The 15,974-nt window shown below is 52.6% G+C and overlaps 1 protein-coding gene across 3 annotated transcripts; it reads right to left on the reverse strand.

Moving 5' to 3' along the window:
• Positions 1–7,749: 7,749 nt before the first annotated feature.
• On the reverse strand, positions 7,750–12,775 carry SBSN (suprabasin). 3 transcript variants are annotated; one of them, XM_016935690.3, is made up of 5 exons: positions 12,284–12,731; positions 11,021–11,254; positions 9,237–9,302; positions 9,089–9,133; positions 7,750–7,916 (listed from the first exon to the last, which is right to left on the reverse strand). In XM_016935690.3, exons 1-5 carry the CDS (start codon positions 12,656–12,658, stop codon positions 7,893–7,895), a joined length of 744 nt encoding a protein of 247 aa, XP_016791179.1. In that variant the 5' UTR covers positions 12,659–12,731; the 3' UTR covers positions 7,750–7,892. The 3 variants fall into 3 exon arrangements, with proteins under 3 accessions (XP_016791179.1, XP_016791178.3, XP_001158721.2); XM_016935689.4 differs by having other exon boundaries at positions 11,021–12,775; XM_001158721.7 differs by lacking the exon at positions 11,021–11,254 and having other exon boundaries at positions 12,284–12,755.
• Between the last annotated feature and the right edge of the window lie 3,199 nt (positions 12,776–15,974).

Raw genomic sequence — 15,974 nt, forward strand, 5'->3', positions numbered from 1 at the left:
GAACCCCTGGGCTCATACGATCCTCCTGCCTTAGCCTCCCAAAGTGCTGGGATGACAGGCATGAGCAAACAGTGGTATTACATTATGCTTGCTGCAGCTCCTGCACTCTCTTTGTTTTTTGTTTGTTTATTTGTTTTGTTTCGAGATGGAGTCTCCCTCTGTTGCCCAGGCTGGAGTGCAATGGCGCAATCTCGGCTCACTGCAACCTCCACCTCCAGAGTTCAAGCAATTCTCCTTCCTCAGCCTCCCAAATAGCTGGGATTGCAGATGCACACCACCATGCCCAGTTAATTTTTGTATTTTTAGTAGAGACGGGGTTTGACCATGTTGGACAAGCTGGTCTCGAACTCCTGACCTCAAGTGATCTGCCTGCCTCGGCCTCCCAAAGCGCTGGGATTACAGGCATGAGCCACCACGCCCGGCCATGTGCCCTTTTTGTTAAGAAGGAAGATTAGCAAGTATGAAAGAGGTGTTCTGACTCACCAGCACAGCCGGACATGGGGTCTTTCTCAAAGGTAGGTCCAGGCCTCAAGAAAATAACACTAATAATAAATTTTTTCAAAAACTAAAATGAAGTCTTTCTCTTTAACATAGTCAGAGAGCTTAAAAGAAATTTGAGAAGAAAGTAAGTTTCTCCCTGTGTGATTCAGTTATTCAAAGCCGTGTCCATGGATCACCTCAATTCTCCCATGCCACCAACAGGCCTGTGTTCTACCTGCTAGGAAAAAATTGCCCCTCAGACATCGCTGGGCCTGAGGAGCCACCTCAGATCAGCCCTAGGGCATTCTTATTAAATAACTAATGTGAACCAAATAAAATATTAGGTGCTTTCACATACATGATCTCATTGAATCCTCAATATGACCACAAGAGGTTAATATTATTCCCATTATACAGATGAGGTAACTGAGGCCCAAGTGGCTCAGCATCACACACAAAATCATATGTGAAAAGACTGTGGTAAAATAGAGTTGTCAAAACTTGAGCCAGGCACTTTGGGAGGCTAAGGCAGGTGGATCATCTGAGGTCAGGAGTTCAAGACCAGCCTGGCCAACATGGTGAAAACCCCCTCTCTACTAAAAATACAAAAATTAGCCGAGTGTGGTGACAGGCACCTATAATCCCAGCTACTCAGGAGGCTGAAGCAGGAAAATTGTTTGAACCTGGAAAGTGGAGGTTGCAGTGAGCCGAGATTGCACCATTGCACTCCAGCCTGGACAACAGAGCGAAACTCCATCTCAAAACAACAACAACAACAACAAAAAACTTGAGCCAGGTCAGTCTGACTCCAAACAGCTTTCTCTCCTCCATCACCATGCCACCCATGTTCTTATGCGTGATGGCACCCACAAATCTGATATGCCTATGTCATGTCCAAGGCCCTCTGGTCTCAGCTCTTCTCTCTAATTCACCACATCATTCATTCAGCAAATATTTATGACTACCTGCTCCGTGACACGCCTATTCCAGACACTGGGGATACAGCCTAGAAACCATTCTCCAGCTGAGTGACACCTCATAATCCCAGCTCATGCCTGCAAGCCCAGCACTTTGGGAGGCCGAGGCAAGTGGATCACTTGAGGTCAAAAGTTCGAGACCAGCCTGGGCAACACAGAGAGACCCCAACTATAAAAAATGTTTTTGAAAAAGTAGTTGGATGTGGTGGTGCACACCTGTAGTTCTAGCTACTCCAGAGGCTGAGGTGAGAGGATCGCTTGAGCTCTGGAGGTTGAGGCTGCTATGATCACACCACTGCACTCCAGTCTGTGTGACAGAGTGAGACCTTGTCTCAAAAAAAGCATTCTCCTTGCAGAACTTACATTCATGGTGGGGGAAGTTGGGCAATAGGTGACAGAGAGGTGTTTTAAATAGGGTACTCGGGAAAGGCTCTTTGAGATGTGGCCTGTGAGCTGACCCCTGCAGGGAGTGGAAGAGTGAGCCATGGGGATTAGCTGGGGCTAGTGGATTCCAAGCAGCGGGAACAGCCATGCAAAGGCCTGGAGGCAGGAGCCTGCCTACTGTATTTGAGAACCATTGTGGCTGGAGCAGTGTTGGGATGGGAGAAGCTAAAGTCAAAGAGGGAAAGATCCTGGGGTCTTGCAGACTATTATGAAGACTGGCTTTTTTTTTTTTTTTTTTTTTTTTTGAGACTGGGTCTTGCTCTGTTGCTCAGGCTGAAGGTCAATGGCGCAATCTCGGCTCACCACAACCTCCGCCTCCAGCGTACAAGTGATTCTCCTGCCTTAGCCTCCCGAGTAGCTGGGATTATAGGCGCCTGCCACCACGCCTGGCTAATTTTTGTATTTTTAGTAGAAACGGGGTTTCACCATGTTGTCTAGGCTGGTCTGGAACTCCTGACCTCAAGTGATCCACCCGCCTAGGCCTCCCAAAGTGCTGGGATTACAGGCGTCAGCCACCACACCTGGCCAACTTTGACTTTTATTTTTACTCTGAATGAGGTAGAACCAGCCAAGGGTTCTGGGCTGCCACGGGTGCTAACAGAGTTCCCCTAGGGAACTGATTGTTGGGGGTTGTGGAGTAGAGAGACCAGGGAGGAGGGAGATTGGAGGCTGGACTCAGTCTAGTGGGAAGATGAGGCTTTAGGGGTGGGTGATGTCTCTGCTCCCTTCTGGGGGGTCCCAGATCTCAAACTGGCACCTACAGTCTTACCTCTTCCACGGTGCCTATCCCAGAGCCTACATTCAAACCCTAGCTCCACCGCTTACTAACCATGATCTTAACCCATCTGTGCAACAGTTTTCTCATCTGTAAAGAGGGGTGAATGTGAGGATTAAGTGAAGTAATACATGTAAATTGCTTAGAGAAGTGTCTGCCACTCAGAAGCACTCAATATATGTTCTCGGCAGTGCTGGTCACATTGCTGTGGCTGGAATGCTTTCTTGGCAGTTGTTTAATCTTGTGACACACACATGCACACATCCTGAAAATGCCAGATGCATGGCTCATGCCTGTAATCCCAAAACCGTGGGAGGCCAAGGAGGGAAGATTGCTGGAGCCCAAGAGTTCCCGACCAAGCTGGACAACATCGTGAGACCCTGTCTCTACAAAAAATACAAAAATTGCCAGGGTGTAGTGACGTGTGCTCATAGTCCCAGCCACTTGGGAAGCTGAGGCACATGGATCGCTTGAATCCAGGAGGCTGAGGTTGCAGTGAGCCATGATTACGCCACTGCACTCCAGCCTGGACAACAGGGTGAGACCCTGCCTCAATTTAAAAAAAAAATGCCAGATGCAGAAACTTACTTTTAAAGAACACTCATTTGGAGCCAGGAGAGGGTAGCTCTCACCTGTAATCCCAGCACTTTGGGAGGCCAAGGCAGGCAGATCACCTAAAGTCAGGAGTTCGAGACCAGCCTGGCCAACATGGTGAAACCTCATGGCTACTAAAAATACAAAAATTAGCCAGGCGTGGTGTGCGCCTGTAATCCCAGCTACTTAGGAGGCTGAGGCAGGAGAATCTCCTGAACCCGGGGTTCGGAGGTTGCAGTGAGCCAAGATCGCACCACTGCACTCCAGCCTGGGCAACAGAACAAGACTCTGTCAAAAAAAAAAAAAAACACTCATTTGGATGTAGCCCCCTCCCCCTTCCTGGGGGTCGCAAGGGCAGCATGCCACCTCACTGCTAGAGATGTTCAGCAGGGAAGTGCCCTTGAACTGGAGCCTGGCCATCACCACTGACTAGCAGGGTGGCCTCAGGCAACACGCTCCGTTCCGTGCACCTCTTCTTCAACATCTGTGAGGGCAATGATCATGGTACTTGCCTCCCGGATGGTTGTGGGGATGAAATGAATCATGCCTGTAAGTGCTTAGCACAGACCCTGTAAAAGATGCCCGGTGAGAGCCACACCCAAACTCCTCTCCCTGTTCTTCAACATCCTCAGAAACCGGCCCTTCCTCTCTGTGTTTCTCCCTAGCCTGGCTCCACCCATCTCAGGCAAAGCAGCCTGTGTCTTGCTCACACTCGTTCCATGGCCCTTCCCAACCTGCTCAAGTCAGTGGCTTCCCTTCTGCTCCTTGCCAGACATTCATGCCTGGCCTTGACATCACTGCTTGAACCTCTTTGTCTGGGGGGAAATGGATACGATATTTGTAATATGATTACAGATTGTCATAACCAACAGGAAAAACAAGATCAGGGCTATGAGAGAGAGAGACAGGGTGACCGTAGCTCAGGTTGAGCGGTCAAGGTAGCTGAGATGCAAAGGGTAGGGAAGAGCCAGTATGAGGGGCCGAGGGGCATGGAGAGTGTTCCTAGTAGAGGGAACAGCACACAAGACCTCCAGGCAGGAGAGATCCAGGCCTCTTTTACCCTCAAAACCGACTCAAAGCTCTCCTTTTTCAGAAGCCTCCCAGGACTGACTCAGTGCCTATCAATTATCTTGTATCTCTTTGGTATTTTCAGGACCCCCATCCAAGCAAACCCAGCAAGAAAATGTGGCTAAAAAATAGTCAGTCAGCTGGATGATGGCCAGGCGCGGTGGCTCACGCCTGTAATCCCAATACTTTGGGAGGCCAAGGCGGGCAAATCAACTGAGGTCAGGAGTTCGAGACCAGCCTGGCCAACATGGTGAAACCCCGTCTCTACTGAAAATACAAAAATTAGCTGGGTGTGGTGGCGCACACCTGTAAGGGAGGCTGAGGCAGGAGAATTGCTTGAGCCCGGGAAGCAGAGGTTGCAGTGAGCCAATATCATCCCACTGCAATACAGCCTGGATGACAGAGCAAGACTCTCTCTCAAAAAAAAAAAAAAAAAAAAAAAAAAATATATATATATATATATATATATATAAAATATATTTTTTAAATAAAAATAAATAAAGGCAATGAAAGCTTTTACTTCACAAAAGAAAGAGTCCCTTGAATGTTGCCTTTTCAAAAGCCGCCACTATGGGATTCTTTTAAGTAGGGCCTGCCCCAATACCTGTGAAATGATGTCCAGCACAGAGCAGACCCTCAATCAGTATCTGACACGAATGGAAGGTTCTATTTATATCAGCGCAGCAAGCAGCTGGGTGCTGTGGCTCACACCTGTATTCCCAGCACTTTGGGAGCCTGAGGCAGGAGGATTGCTTGAGCTCAGGAGTTCAAGACCAGCCTGGGCAACATTATGAGACCCCCGTCTCTACAAAAAAAAAAATTACAAAATTAGCCAGGCATGGTGGTGTGTGCTTGTAGTCCCAGCTACTTGGGAGGCTGAGGTGGGAGGATTGCTTGAGCCCAGGAGATTGAGGCTGCAGTTAGCCATGACCCTGCCACTGCACTCCAGCCTGAATGATAGACCAAGACTCTGTCTCAAAAAATAAATAAGACAAAATGCAGCAAATATAATGTTTACAGTTTACTTTGAAATGCATCAAAAATGTTTGATATGGGGCTAAATGGACAGATGTGTGACCAAGCAAGTATGGTAAAATCTAAGTGGTGAGAATGCTGGTGTTCACTATAAAATTCTTTCATCTTTTCATGATGCTTGAAATGTTTTCAAAATAAAATATCGCTGGGGGAGGGAAGGAGCATATGTAATGAAATGATGGTATTCCACAAAATAAGTGAAAACGCAGTGACTATAAAGTGAGGAACGTCCCATTTTTTGCACAAATGCAGGCCCCTCCCCTTGCCGGTCATCGAGCTCTTATTGATGCGTGGCTTTGTGTGTTTGCATTCACATTCTGTTTATAGGCCTTGCCTCCCAGGAAGGCTGTGAATTCCCCAAGGGCAAGAACACTGTCTATTATTTTCAGTCCCTCATTGATGGAATTTTGTAGCTGGAAGCAACAGTTGTCGAATCCCTGCCTCCCTTTATACAGGAGGAAATCGTGGCCCCTAGAGGGGAAGTAGGCGGCCTTCAGGCATCTTGCTCCCGATTGGAACGCAAGTCTCCCAGCACCCAGGCTAGTGCCTGGGAGTGTTACAGAGACTTCACCGGGAACCATGAGAAGTCAGGTGCTGGCGACAGAAGGAGCCAGACCCAGGCCTGCTGCTTTCTCTGTGGGCGCCCTTGTCCCACTGAGCCGCAGCATCCTCATCCATACAACGGTGACGATAAGAGGGCTTCTGCCTTTGGGTTGTGGGAGACTTAAAGAGTTAAAGAACATGAACAGGCCAGATGAAGTGGCTCATGCCTGTAATCCCACCACTTTGGGAGGCCGAGGCGGGAGAATCCCTTGAGCCCAGGAGTTTGAGAACAGCGTGGGCAATATAGTGAGGCCCTGTCTCTACCAAAAAAAGAAAAAAAAAATTTTTTTTTGAGACAGGGTCTCACCCTGTCACCCAGGCTGGAGTGCAGAGGTGCAATCTCGGCTCACTGTAACCTCCACTTCCCAGGTTCAAGTGATTCTCCTGCCTCAACCTCCTGAGCAGCTGGGATTACAGGCACGCGCCACCACACCCAGCTAATTTCTTTTTTTGTATTTTTAGTAGAGACAGGGTTTCACCATGTTGGTCAGGCTAGTCTCGAACTCCTGACCTCATGATCTGCCAGCCTCGGCCTCCCAAAGTACTGGGATTACAGGCGTGAGCCACTGTGCCCGGCCAAAAAAATAATTTTTAATTAGCCAAGTGTGGTGGTGTGTGCCTGCAGTTCCAGCTACTCAAGAGGCTGAGGTAGGAGAATCCCTTGAGCCCAGGAGTTTGAGAACAGCCTGGGCAATACAGTGAGACCCCATCTCTTAAAAAAAAAAAAAAGAAAGAAAAAGAAAATTTGATGAGCCAAGTGTGGTGGCGCGTACCTGTAGTAATTCCAGCTACTCAAGAGGCTGAGGTGGGAGGATTTCTTGAGCCCAGGAGGTCGAGGCAGCAGTGAGCCATGATCGCATCTCTGCACTCTGGCCTGGGCGAAAGAGCAAGATTCTGTCTCAAAAAAAAAAAAAAAAGAATATGAACAACTCTGGACACAGTACCTTGAGTCTAGCAAGTGCTCTATGCTCAGTAATTGTAATCATTGTTCCTCTGGGCTTTGAATGGTCCACAGATCTGAAAATGGGGCCTTCTGTGCCCCTACTCAGGTGGCTCCTGTCACCAGCATGTCTTCCACCTGAGCCTTCCATCCTTCTCCCTCCTTCCCCTGAGAGGATCCCCAGCCCCATCCCGTGTCTCACTTTTCTTATTCACCAATTCTCCTTCTCTGCTGACGCCAAAGGGCAAAGACCTCTGTTTTTCCAGAATATCCTTTGTAGCTCTTCACTGTTTCTCTCCTTCCACTTACTGACTGTGTAAACTTGGTCATGTTTCTTAATGTGTGCAAGCGCCCACGTGCTTCTCTATAAAATGGGGCAATAACAGTCCCTTTCACCTAACTGGGGGGTTGGGAGGAGTCAATGATGTCATGCAGGTAACGCACCTGGCAGGCAGCCTGGCAGGTCTTAACTGCACAATAAATACAAGTTATTGTTGTTATTCTCTTGGCGCCCCACCCCCTTGACTGAGGATGCTACCTCCTGGGCCCAGACCATTCTCTCCCGGTGTGTCTGTCCCCACGAGTGGCCTGCAGTGGTTTTCCCTGCACGAGTCCTCCTGCCAGTAGCCAGCACGAACTTTGCACCCCAGCAAAGCGTGGTTTGTCCCCATTACCTGCCCTCTTACAGCTAATCAGCCTGAAATCTCCAGCTCAACCCACCCTATGCCTCAGACACTCCGACTCCTTCAGCAAAGTAACAAGAAAAGACAAGGTCCTCCTGCCTCCCTGTCCATCCCTCCTTAGGGAGCCCAGGGGACCACAATGAGACAGCATAGTGTATCAAGTTTATTCACAAATCCCAGTACAACCCCCTTCAGGGACTTCAGAAACCTGTCCCCCACCCCCAACCCCTCCAGATCATGTCAGCTGATGTGACAACGGCAACATTATTCTCCCAGCAAGGCCGGATGCCAGTTTAGGGCATGGTGTTGGCGACGCTCTGGAAGAGAGAAGGAGAGCAGGGGTGAATGTAGGGTCCACAGTCATGACGGGACCCGAGACCTCAGCCCCGCCCCTCGGGAGAAGCACAAGGGGACTGGCTGCTCTGGCCCTGGAGTTACGTTCTGGGGAAGTTTCAGGAAGGTAGCATCTAAACTTAAGAACACAAGGAAGCCAGTCCCCGCAGGCTGGGGCCTCTGCAGGAACCAACAAGCCTCGTGTGTTTAGCCTGAGAGGATGCTCTGCCGCCCCCATAGCCCGGGATACACAAGGGTGGGCCTTCCTCCTCCGTGACACACCCTCACCCTGGCCTGCACCAGGTCTCAGGCAGCAGATATAATAAGTGCAAAAAGAGGCTGGGTGCAGTGGCTTACGCCTGTAATCCCAGCACTTTGGGAGGCTGAGGAAGGAGGGGATCACTTGAGATCAGGAGTTCGAGACCAGCCTGGCCAATATGGTGAAACCCCTGTCTCTACTAAAAATACAAAAATTAGCTGGGCATGTTGGCGCACACCTGTAATCCCAGCCACTCAGGAGACTGAGATAGGAGAATCACTTGAACCCAGAAGGCGGAGGTTGCAGCGAGCTGAGATTGCACCACTGCACTCCAGCCTGGGAGATAGAGTGAGACTCCGTCTCAAAAAATTAAAATAAAGAGAGTCAGGAGTTTAGTTTGAGCCCCAACTGGGAACCAGGATTCCATAGGAGCCTCTGCACTGGGGTGACCTTGCACCAGGGAGAGGACAAAGACACAGGCTCCCCCTCCCAGCATGAAGCAAAGGCATTTGCAGGAGGGTGGGGACAGGAGGGAAGCCAGTCAGCAAATGGGAATCGAGGAATGAGGACAAGGAGAGAGAGGGAATGAGAAGAGTCAGCAGCCCCTCCTCCCTCCCTGGCTCCCAGGGGCACCAGGGCCTGGGAGGTCTCTTCTGCCAGCTTGTGTTTGCCTTGGTGGAAATGAAAGGCACCCAAAAGATGAGGGCAGGGTGCAAAGGGGAGGGAGCGGGTGGAGAGAGGGAAGCCCAGGACTGGGTATCATGTTGGAGGGTCTTTGCAGAGGCTGCAGGTCTGCCCGCCCGCCCGGGGAGCTGTCCAAACAGACACCGGGAAGGGGTCGGGGTCAGCGTATCTATCAGGACGCAGAGCAGAAAAGAGACACCATGGGGCACTCACCCTCCACAGGGCGGGAAGGTTGATGAAAGGCGTGTTGACCGAGGCCTGCAATTCAAGGACAAGAAGGTCAGTCTCCAGCGTCTGACCCACAGCCATGCTAGGGAACTCCCAGGGGCCTCCTCTCCCCTACCCCAGAGTCCGCGCTTACCCCAGAGGCTAACGGCGTGGTTGTGGCCCCTCCTTGATGGCCAGAAGATCCGCCTTGATGGTTGCCCTGTGGACAAAGCCCAGACTCTTGTTACAACCCCTCAACTGCGGAGGGTCTCCCAGTTCCTTTTCCCCAGGGACCTGGTCCCCTCCAGGGTGACTGGGGCTGCGGTGGGAGGCACAGCTTAACCCACTGCCTCCTCACTGTCCCCAAAGAAAACCCAAAGCCCATGCTCTCATGGGCATTCTGCCTCCTGCTGCCTTTTCCTCCCCAAAGCCCCTTTTAATTTCCTTAATGAAGTGCCCTCAGTCATGGAGGAGGGGCTGGTGGAAAGGGAAGGTAGAAGACCCGTGACAAACAATATCAGGACCTAGTTTAACCTCAGCCCTGACCTCAAATCTACCCTTCTATGCCCTGTCTAGCTGCATCCCTAACTCCGCTGATCCTTGTCCTTAACCCGGCCCCAGACACTCAGCCATGCACCCCAGCAGTACCCCCAACCCCGGCTGCTGTTGCCAGCCCCAAATCCCACAGTGCACCGTCCTCTGCTCGCGGCACCCTGCAGCCTGCCGTGCCCGCTCCTCTGCTGCACCGTTCCTCCCCACCCACCCATCCCTGGCTCTGTCTGGCGGCAGATGTGGCTCTGGACTTCGACGTCTGAGCCAGTCACATCTTGCAGATCCAGGACCCCTCATGGAGCCTGGAGAGTGAGGGCGCACAGAAGTCCACCCTCTCCTGCTCCCCACGCTCCCTTCTTGGTGCCTGTTCTGTTGTGAGTGGTGCTATTTGCCTGCCTCCAGTCTCTGTTCCCTCTACATATTTTATTTTATTATTTTTTTTGAGACAGAGTCTCACTCTGTTGCCCAGGCTGGAGTGCAATGGTGCAATCTCAGCTCACTGCAAACCCCGCTTCTCGGGTTCAAGGGATTCTCCTGCCTCAGCCTTCTGAGTAGCTGGGATTAGAGGCGCCAGCCACCACACCTGGCTAATTTTTGTATTTTTAGTAGAGATAGGGTTTCACCATGTTGGCCAGGCTGCTCTTGAACTCCTGAGCTCAAGTGATCCGCCTGCCTCGGCCTCCCAAAGTGCTGGGGTTAACAGGCATGAGCCACTGAACCTGGCCTCTGTTCCTTCTACATAAATGGGTAAGAGAAAACTTCCAGAAAACCTCTCCTGGCTGGGCAGTGTAGGGGAAGAGAACCCTGGCCTGCCCTCCGCCAAAGCTGGGCACTAGCCACAGGACTTTGGCACGTCCCCTAACCTCTCTGAGCCTTTGTTTCCTTATCTGAGAATCAGGGCGTCAGCAGCCTCATCTTGACCACATCAGAGGGTAGTTACAAAGATTACACAGGCCAAGGCTCATCTCCAAAAGCTATTCCTCATGCTCACTCTCCTAACCAGGTTTTCTCAACACTCAGTCCCTTTGCACTATACTAGATCTTGATCTCAGGAACTGTTTCCCATTCCCCAGGAAGGGCTTCACGGGCCCCACTTGAGGCCCCCTTAACCAGGAGGGCAGCTCCCAGAAGGTGGGACAGGGTGCCCGCCACCCTGTCTGATATGTGCTTTGCAGATAAGGTGGCTCACCCCATCTGACCAGCTGCCACCAGCTCCTTTGTAAGGGAGATGGGGAAGGGGGAGGAACACAGTGATATAGCTGCCCAAGCTTCTTTCACCAAACGAAGGCTAGGCGGACCCCCCCCCCCCCGCCAAATGTCCCAGGGGTTTAACCTTTCCCTCCCCCAACCCCCCTGTCCCTCATCTCCCCATCCCTGTTCACCTACATTCAGCAGCTGGTTGGCCTCCTTGCTGGCTTGGTTGACCCCATTATGAGCATTCTGCAGCTCCTTCCCGGCCTGGCCAGCAGCATGGTGGGCACCTTGGCCAAGCTTCTCCACTTCCTTTCCAGCCTGGTCAGCAGCATGGTTGACCCCTTGGCCAAGTTTCTCTGCTTCCTTCCCAGCCTGGTGGACCCCAGTGTGGAACCCTTGGACCGCTTTGTCTGCTTCCTTCCCGGCCTGTTCAAGGGTATGGTGAACTCCCTGGCCAAACTGCCCTGCCTCCTTCCCGGCCTCGTGGACCCCAGGTTGGACACCATGAACTGCTATGTCTCCCTCTTTCCCGGCCTGCCCTGCTGTGTGGTGAATGTCGTGGCCAAACTGCCCCGCCTCCCTTCCAGCCTGACTAACGCCATGATGGAGGCCTTGGACCACTCTGTCTTCCTCCTTCCCCACCTGCGAGGCAGCATGGTGGACGCCCTGGCCAAACTTCTCTGCTTCCTTCCAGGCCTCATTAACCCCATGGTGGACCCCATGGCCGAGCTTCTCTGTTTCCTTCCCAAACTGACTGGCAGCATGGTGGACCCCCTGGCCAAACTTCTCTGTCTCCTTCCAGCCCTCACTGAGACCATGGTGGACCCCCTGGCCAAACCTCCCAGCCTCATTTCCGGCCTGCCCCGCAGCATGGTAGGCCCCCTGGCCAAACTTCTCTGCCTCCTTCCCAACCTGACCAGCAGTATGGTGGACCCCCTGGCCAAACTTCTCTGTCTCCTTCCAGCCCTCACTGAGACCATGGTGGACCCCCTGGCCAAATCTCCCTGCCTCATTTCCGGCCTGCCCCGCAGCATGGTGGGCCCCCTGGCCAAACTTCTCTGCCTCCTTCCCAACCTGACCGGCAGCATGGTGGGCCCCCTGGCCAAACTTCTCTGGCTCCTTCCCAACCTGACCGGCAGCATGGTGGATCCCCTGGCCAAACTTCTCTGTCTCCTTCCAGCCCTCACTGAGACCATGGTGGGCCCCCTGGCCAAATCTCCCAGCCTCATTTCCGGCCTGCCCTGCAGCATGGTGGACTCCCTGACCAAACCTTCCAGCCTCATTTCCGGCCTGCCCTGCAGCATGGTGGACTCCCTGGCCAAACCTCCCAGCCTCGTTTCCAGCCTGCCCTGCAGCATTGTCGACTCCCTGGCCAAACTTCCCTGCCTCACTTCCCGCCTGGTTGGCCCCGTGATGGACCCCATGATGGATCAGTTTGTCTGCCTCCTTCCCAACCTGTCCAGCAGCGTTGTTGACCCCATGGCCAAGCTTCTCTGCTTCCTTTCCTGCTTGTCCAATACCATGGTTGATCTCATGGGCAACCTTGTCCATGCCGTGGTTGAGCCCCTGGACGCCTTTGTCCAACTCCTTGCCGGTGTGGCTCCCCATGTTGCTAAGTCCGTTGAAAACCTTCTCCACTTCCCTTCCGGCATGCGTGATTCCACTGTTGATACCATCCAGGGCCTTGCCCACCTCTCTCTCTGCATTGCTCAGCCCTCGGTTGATCCCTTCAATGACCTTCTCAATGGGGTCATCGCTGGCCGCCCATCCAGACAGGGCCCCCAGTAGCAGAAGAAGGGAGCAGGAGCCGACCAGACGTGCAAGATGCATATTGCTGGGAAGGTCGGGGAGGATGCAGAGAGGAGCCAGGGAAGCCACGCTGCTATTTATCCTCTCTCGCTCTCGCTCTCTTCTCCACCCCTCATGACTCAATTACCCCTGTGAGGCACTGAGTTGGTCTTCAGTCAAGGAGGTGTTTCCCAGGGAGATTTGGAGTTGAGCAATGGAGAGGAGGAGGAAGAGAGGGTGAGTCATGGATGGAGAAGAACTCTGGCATCTTTGCTCCTTGCCCTCCACCCCAGAGATGGGTGTCTGCCCTTCCAACCACCTCCTCTTTCATTCCTCACCCACTGTCCAGGCCTCCTCTCTCTCAAACCCACCTTCCACCACGCTCCATCCCTTGGATGCAGGCAATTCTTCAACACCTCACTCCTCTCAGGCATCTAAGCCTCCAGCTCCCCAGGCAGTGAGGGGCTAGAATGATGGGAGGCACCGTCTGGAGAGGGGAGAACACTAGGTGGGTTGAAGGAGTCATCAGACCTCGTTCTTGTGGGCCAGCCCCTGCCCTCACTCATTCCATTCCAGCCACACAGGCCTTCTCCCTGTTCCACAAACACACCAAGCTCATTCCTGCTGCAGGGCCTTTGCACATGCTCCTCTCTCTGCCTGGAATGCAGAACCCAGATCTTCACGTGGCTGGCTCCTCCTCATCCGTACTTGACTTAAATGCCAACTTCGCAAGAAAACCTCTCCTGACCATAACATGGCATTAATTATACTCTGTAGTATCACCCTTTTGTTTTCACAGAAAAAAAAATCTGAAATTACCTTTATTTTTTATTGCCTGTCTCACCTACTAGCAATGTAAATTGGTCGTGTTGGTCACTGCTGTATTCCTAGCTTCTTGAACACTGCCTGGGGTTCAGTAAATATTTATTGACTGGACAAATGGATGGATTCGAACAGGCCGAGGAAAGAGACTCCGAGCCCGAGTCTGGGTCTCACAGGGTGAGACTGGAGGGAAGGGCGCCTGGGTCGCCAGGGCAGCATAGAGTCCCTTGTGGAGTGTCGCAGATTTTGGAGGCAGGATCCCATTCCTGTCGCAGAACCCAGACCTCCTGCCTCCCAGCCCTTGGGCAAGGGCAGGGGGCTGATTGCCATGAGCTGGAACAGGACGCAGTGTCTCCTGAAAAGCCGGTTGAGGCAGCCACGGGGAGGGGCCGAAGACCCAGGGCAGCAGGAGCCTGTGAGCCAGAACCTGGGCTGGGGCCAGGCCCTCATCCTTCCTGCCTTCCCCACATGGGGCCTCCTAAGCCCCAACCTGAAGCCCCAAGTGTTGACATATTGGCTCGGGTTGGAGGGGAAACAGCTGAGAGTCTGGCCTCAGGCGTGAAAAGGGCATCGGAAGGAAGGGCAGGTGGTGGTGGGCAGGCTTGGGGCAGCAGATGCATCTAGAAGCCAGTTGGGAGGGAGGCTAAGACCAGAACGAGAGCCAGTAGGTGGGTATGGTGGGTGCAGGGGTGAAAGATATTTGGGTTTTGGTGCCAAGGGGAGAGACTGAGAGAGGGGTGGAGGTGGGATTGCTGGTGGGAAGGCCAGGCAGGAAGGAATGTGCAGGGTGTGAGCAGCTGGAGGTGGCAGAGTTATGTGTGTGGGTGCCCAGGTGTGGCGAGAATCTGCACGTGTTTTCAGGCTTTGCTCAAACAAGGATGCCAAGGCCCACTCCCCTCAGAGGACCTGGGGTTCCTCTCCAGCTCCTGGACACTTGACTCCACCCAAAGACAGGCATCCCAGGACAGATATCCAGAAGCTTCTGCCTTCTCTGGGCTCTGCCTATAGAGGGTGACTAAGTGTGCCACCTCTCCAAGCTTGAGCTCATCAAATCTGTTTCCCGGTTTCACACTCCAGGGACAAAGCCAAATTCCTGGGCAAACTCAGGTGTGGTTTTTCTGCCCTGGTCCAGGGCCGAAATGATGGAGTTTCCCATACCAGGAGGTGGCTGGGCAGAGAAGAGTGGGTGATGAGTGTCAGAATCCTAACCCACCCAGAGATCAAGAGGTGGGGTTTCTCCCACTTTGAACTGTGTTCCATCTTCTTTTTGTGTTTTTGGAGGGAGAGTCTCACTCTATCCCCCAGGCTGGCATGCAGTGGCATGATCTCGGCTCACTGCAACCTCCGCCTCCCGGGTTTAAGTGATTCTCCTGCCTCAGCCTCCCGAGTAGCTGGGATTAGCCGGGCACCTGCCATGATGCCCAGCTAATTTTTGTACTTTCAGTAGAGACGGGGTTTCACCATGTTGGCCAGGCTGGTCTCGAACCCCTGACCTCAGGTGATCTGCCCACCTCGGCCTCCCCAAGGGCAGGGATTACAGGCGTGAGCCACTGTGCCTGGCCTGAACTGTGTTCCATCTTCTCTATCCCTCTCCACCCCATCCTTTCATCTTCTGCCAGCCTCAGTCCCTCTCCTCTGTCTCTCTATTCCCATGTGGCACGATTCGATTCAGGACTTCAGCATCTGGCTCCATAACTGAGAATGGCCTGGAGTTGTCCTTTCTTTATTTTATTTATTTTTTTTATGAAGTATCACTCTGTTGCCCAGGTTGGAGTGCAGTGGCAATCTCGGCTCACTGCAACCTCCGCCTCCCAGGTTCAAGTGATTCGCCTGCCTCAGCCTCCCGAGTAGCTAGGATTACAGATGCATGCCACTACACCTGGCTAAGTTTTGTATTTTTAGTAGAGATGGAGTTTCACCATGTTGGCCAGGCTGGTCTCAAACTCCTGACCTCAGGTGGTCTACCTGCCTCGGCCTCCCAAAGTGTTGGGATTACAAGTGTGAGCCACTGCACCCAGCCAAAATCAGCCCCTTTTTAATCCTGGTTTTGTTGAGGTTATATTTTTCACCTCCTTGATTGTACACCAAAATGTAGCTCCCTTTGTTTAATTAATCATCTGTGTTTTGGTCTCGGTTCATTAAAACCTCCTCACCTGTACACTTAGTTTACTTTCTTCTCCCAGGCCATCAAAGCAGGAGAGCCTCACCCTGCCCTGGTCCCATGGCAGGTGTTTGGCAAATGAATTTCTCATGGATGTTGGCGGAAGGAAGAGGTTATGTCATTCTGCCCCTTCTTGCATCCATCCCTCTCTGGGATGGTGACTCCTTCCTGGCACAAACCCCCACTCCCCCTGAACCTTGGTCACAGCTGCGTGTCAACCTGCTGTGCAGGTGAGGGTGCCTGCCTGTGAGTCACTGAGGTGCAAGCAAACCCCTACCCCGGGGCTGCAGGGGAGGGAGCTGTTTGTCCACTTGTTCTTTGTCAGACGTTTACTGAAAACCTGCTTTGTATTGTTCTAAGTGCTGGAGGCACAGT

Source organism: Pan troglodytes, chromosome 20 (assembly GCF_028858775.2).
Source record: "Pan troglodytes isolate AG18354 chromosome 20, NHGRI_mPanTro3-v2.0_pri, whole genome shotgun sequence".
Classification (NCBI taxonomy): Eukaryota; Metazoa; Chordata; class Mammalia; order Primates; family Hominidae; genus Pan; species Pan troglodytes.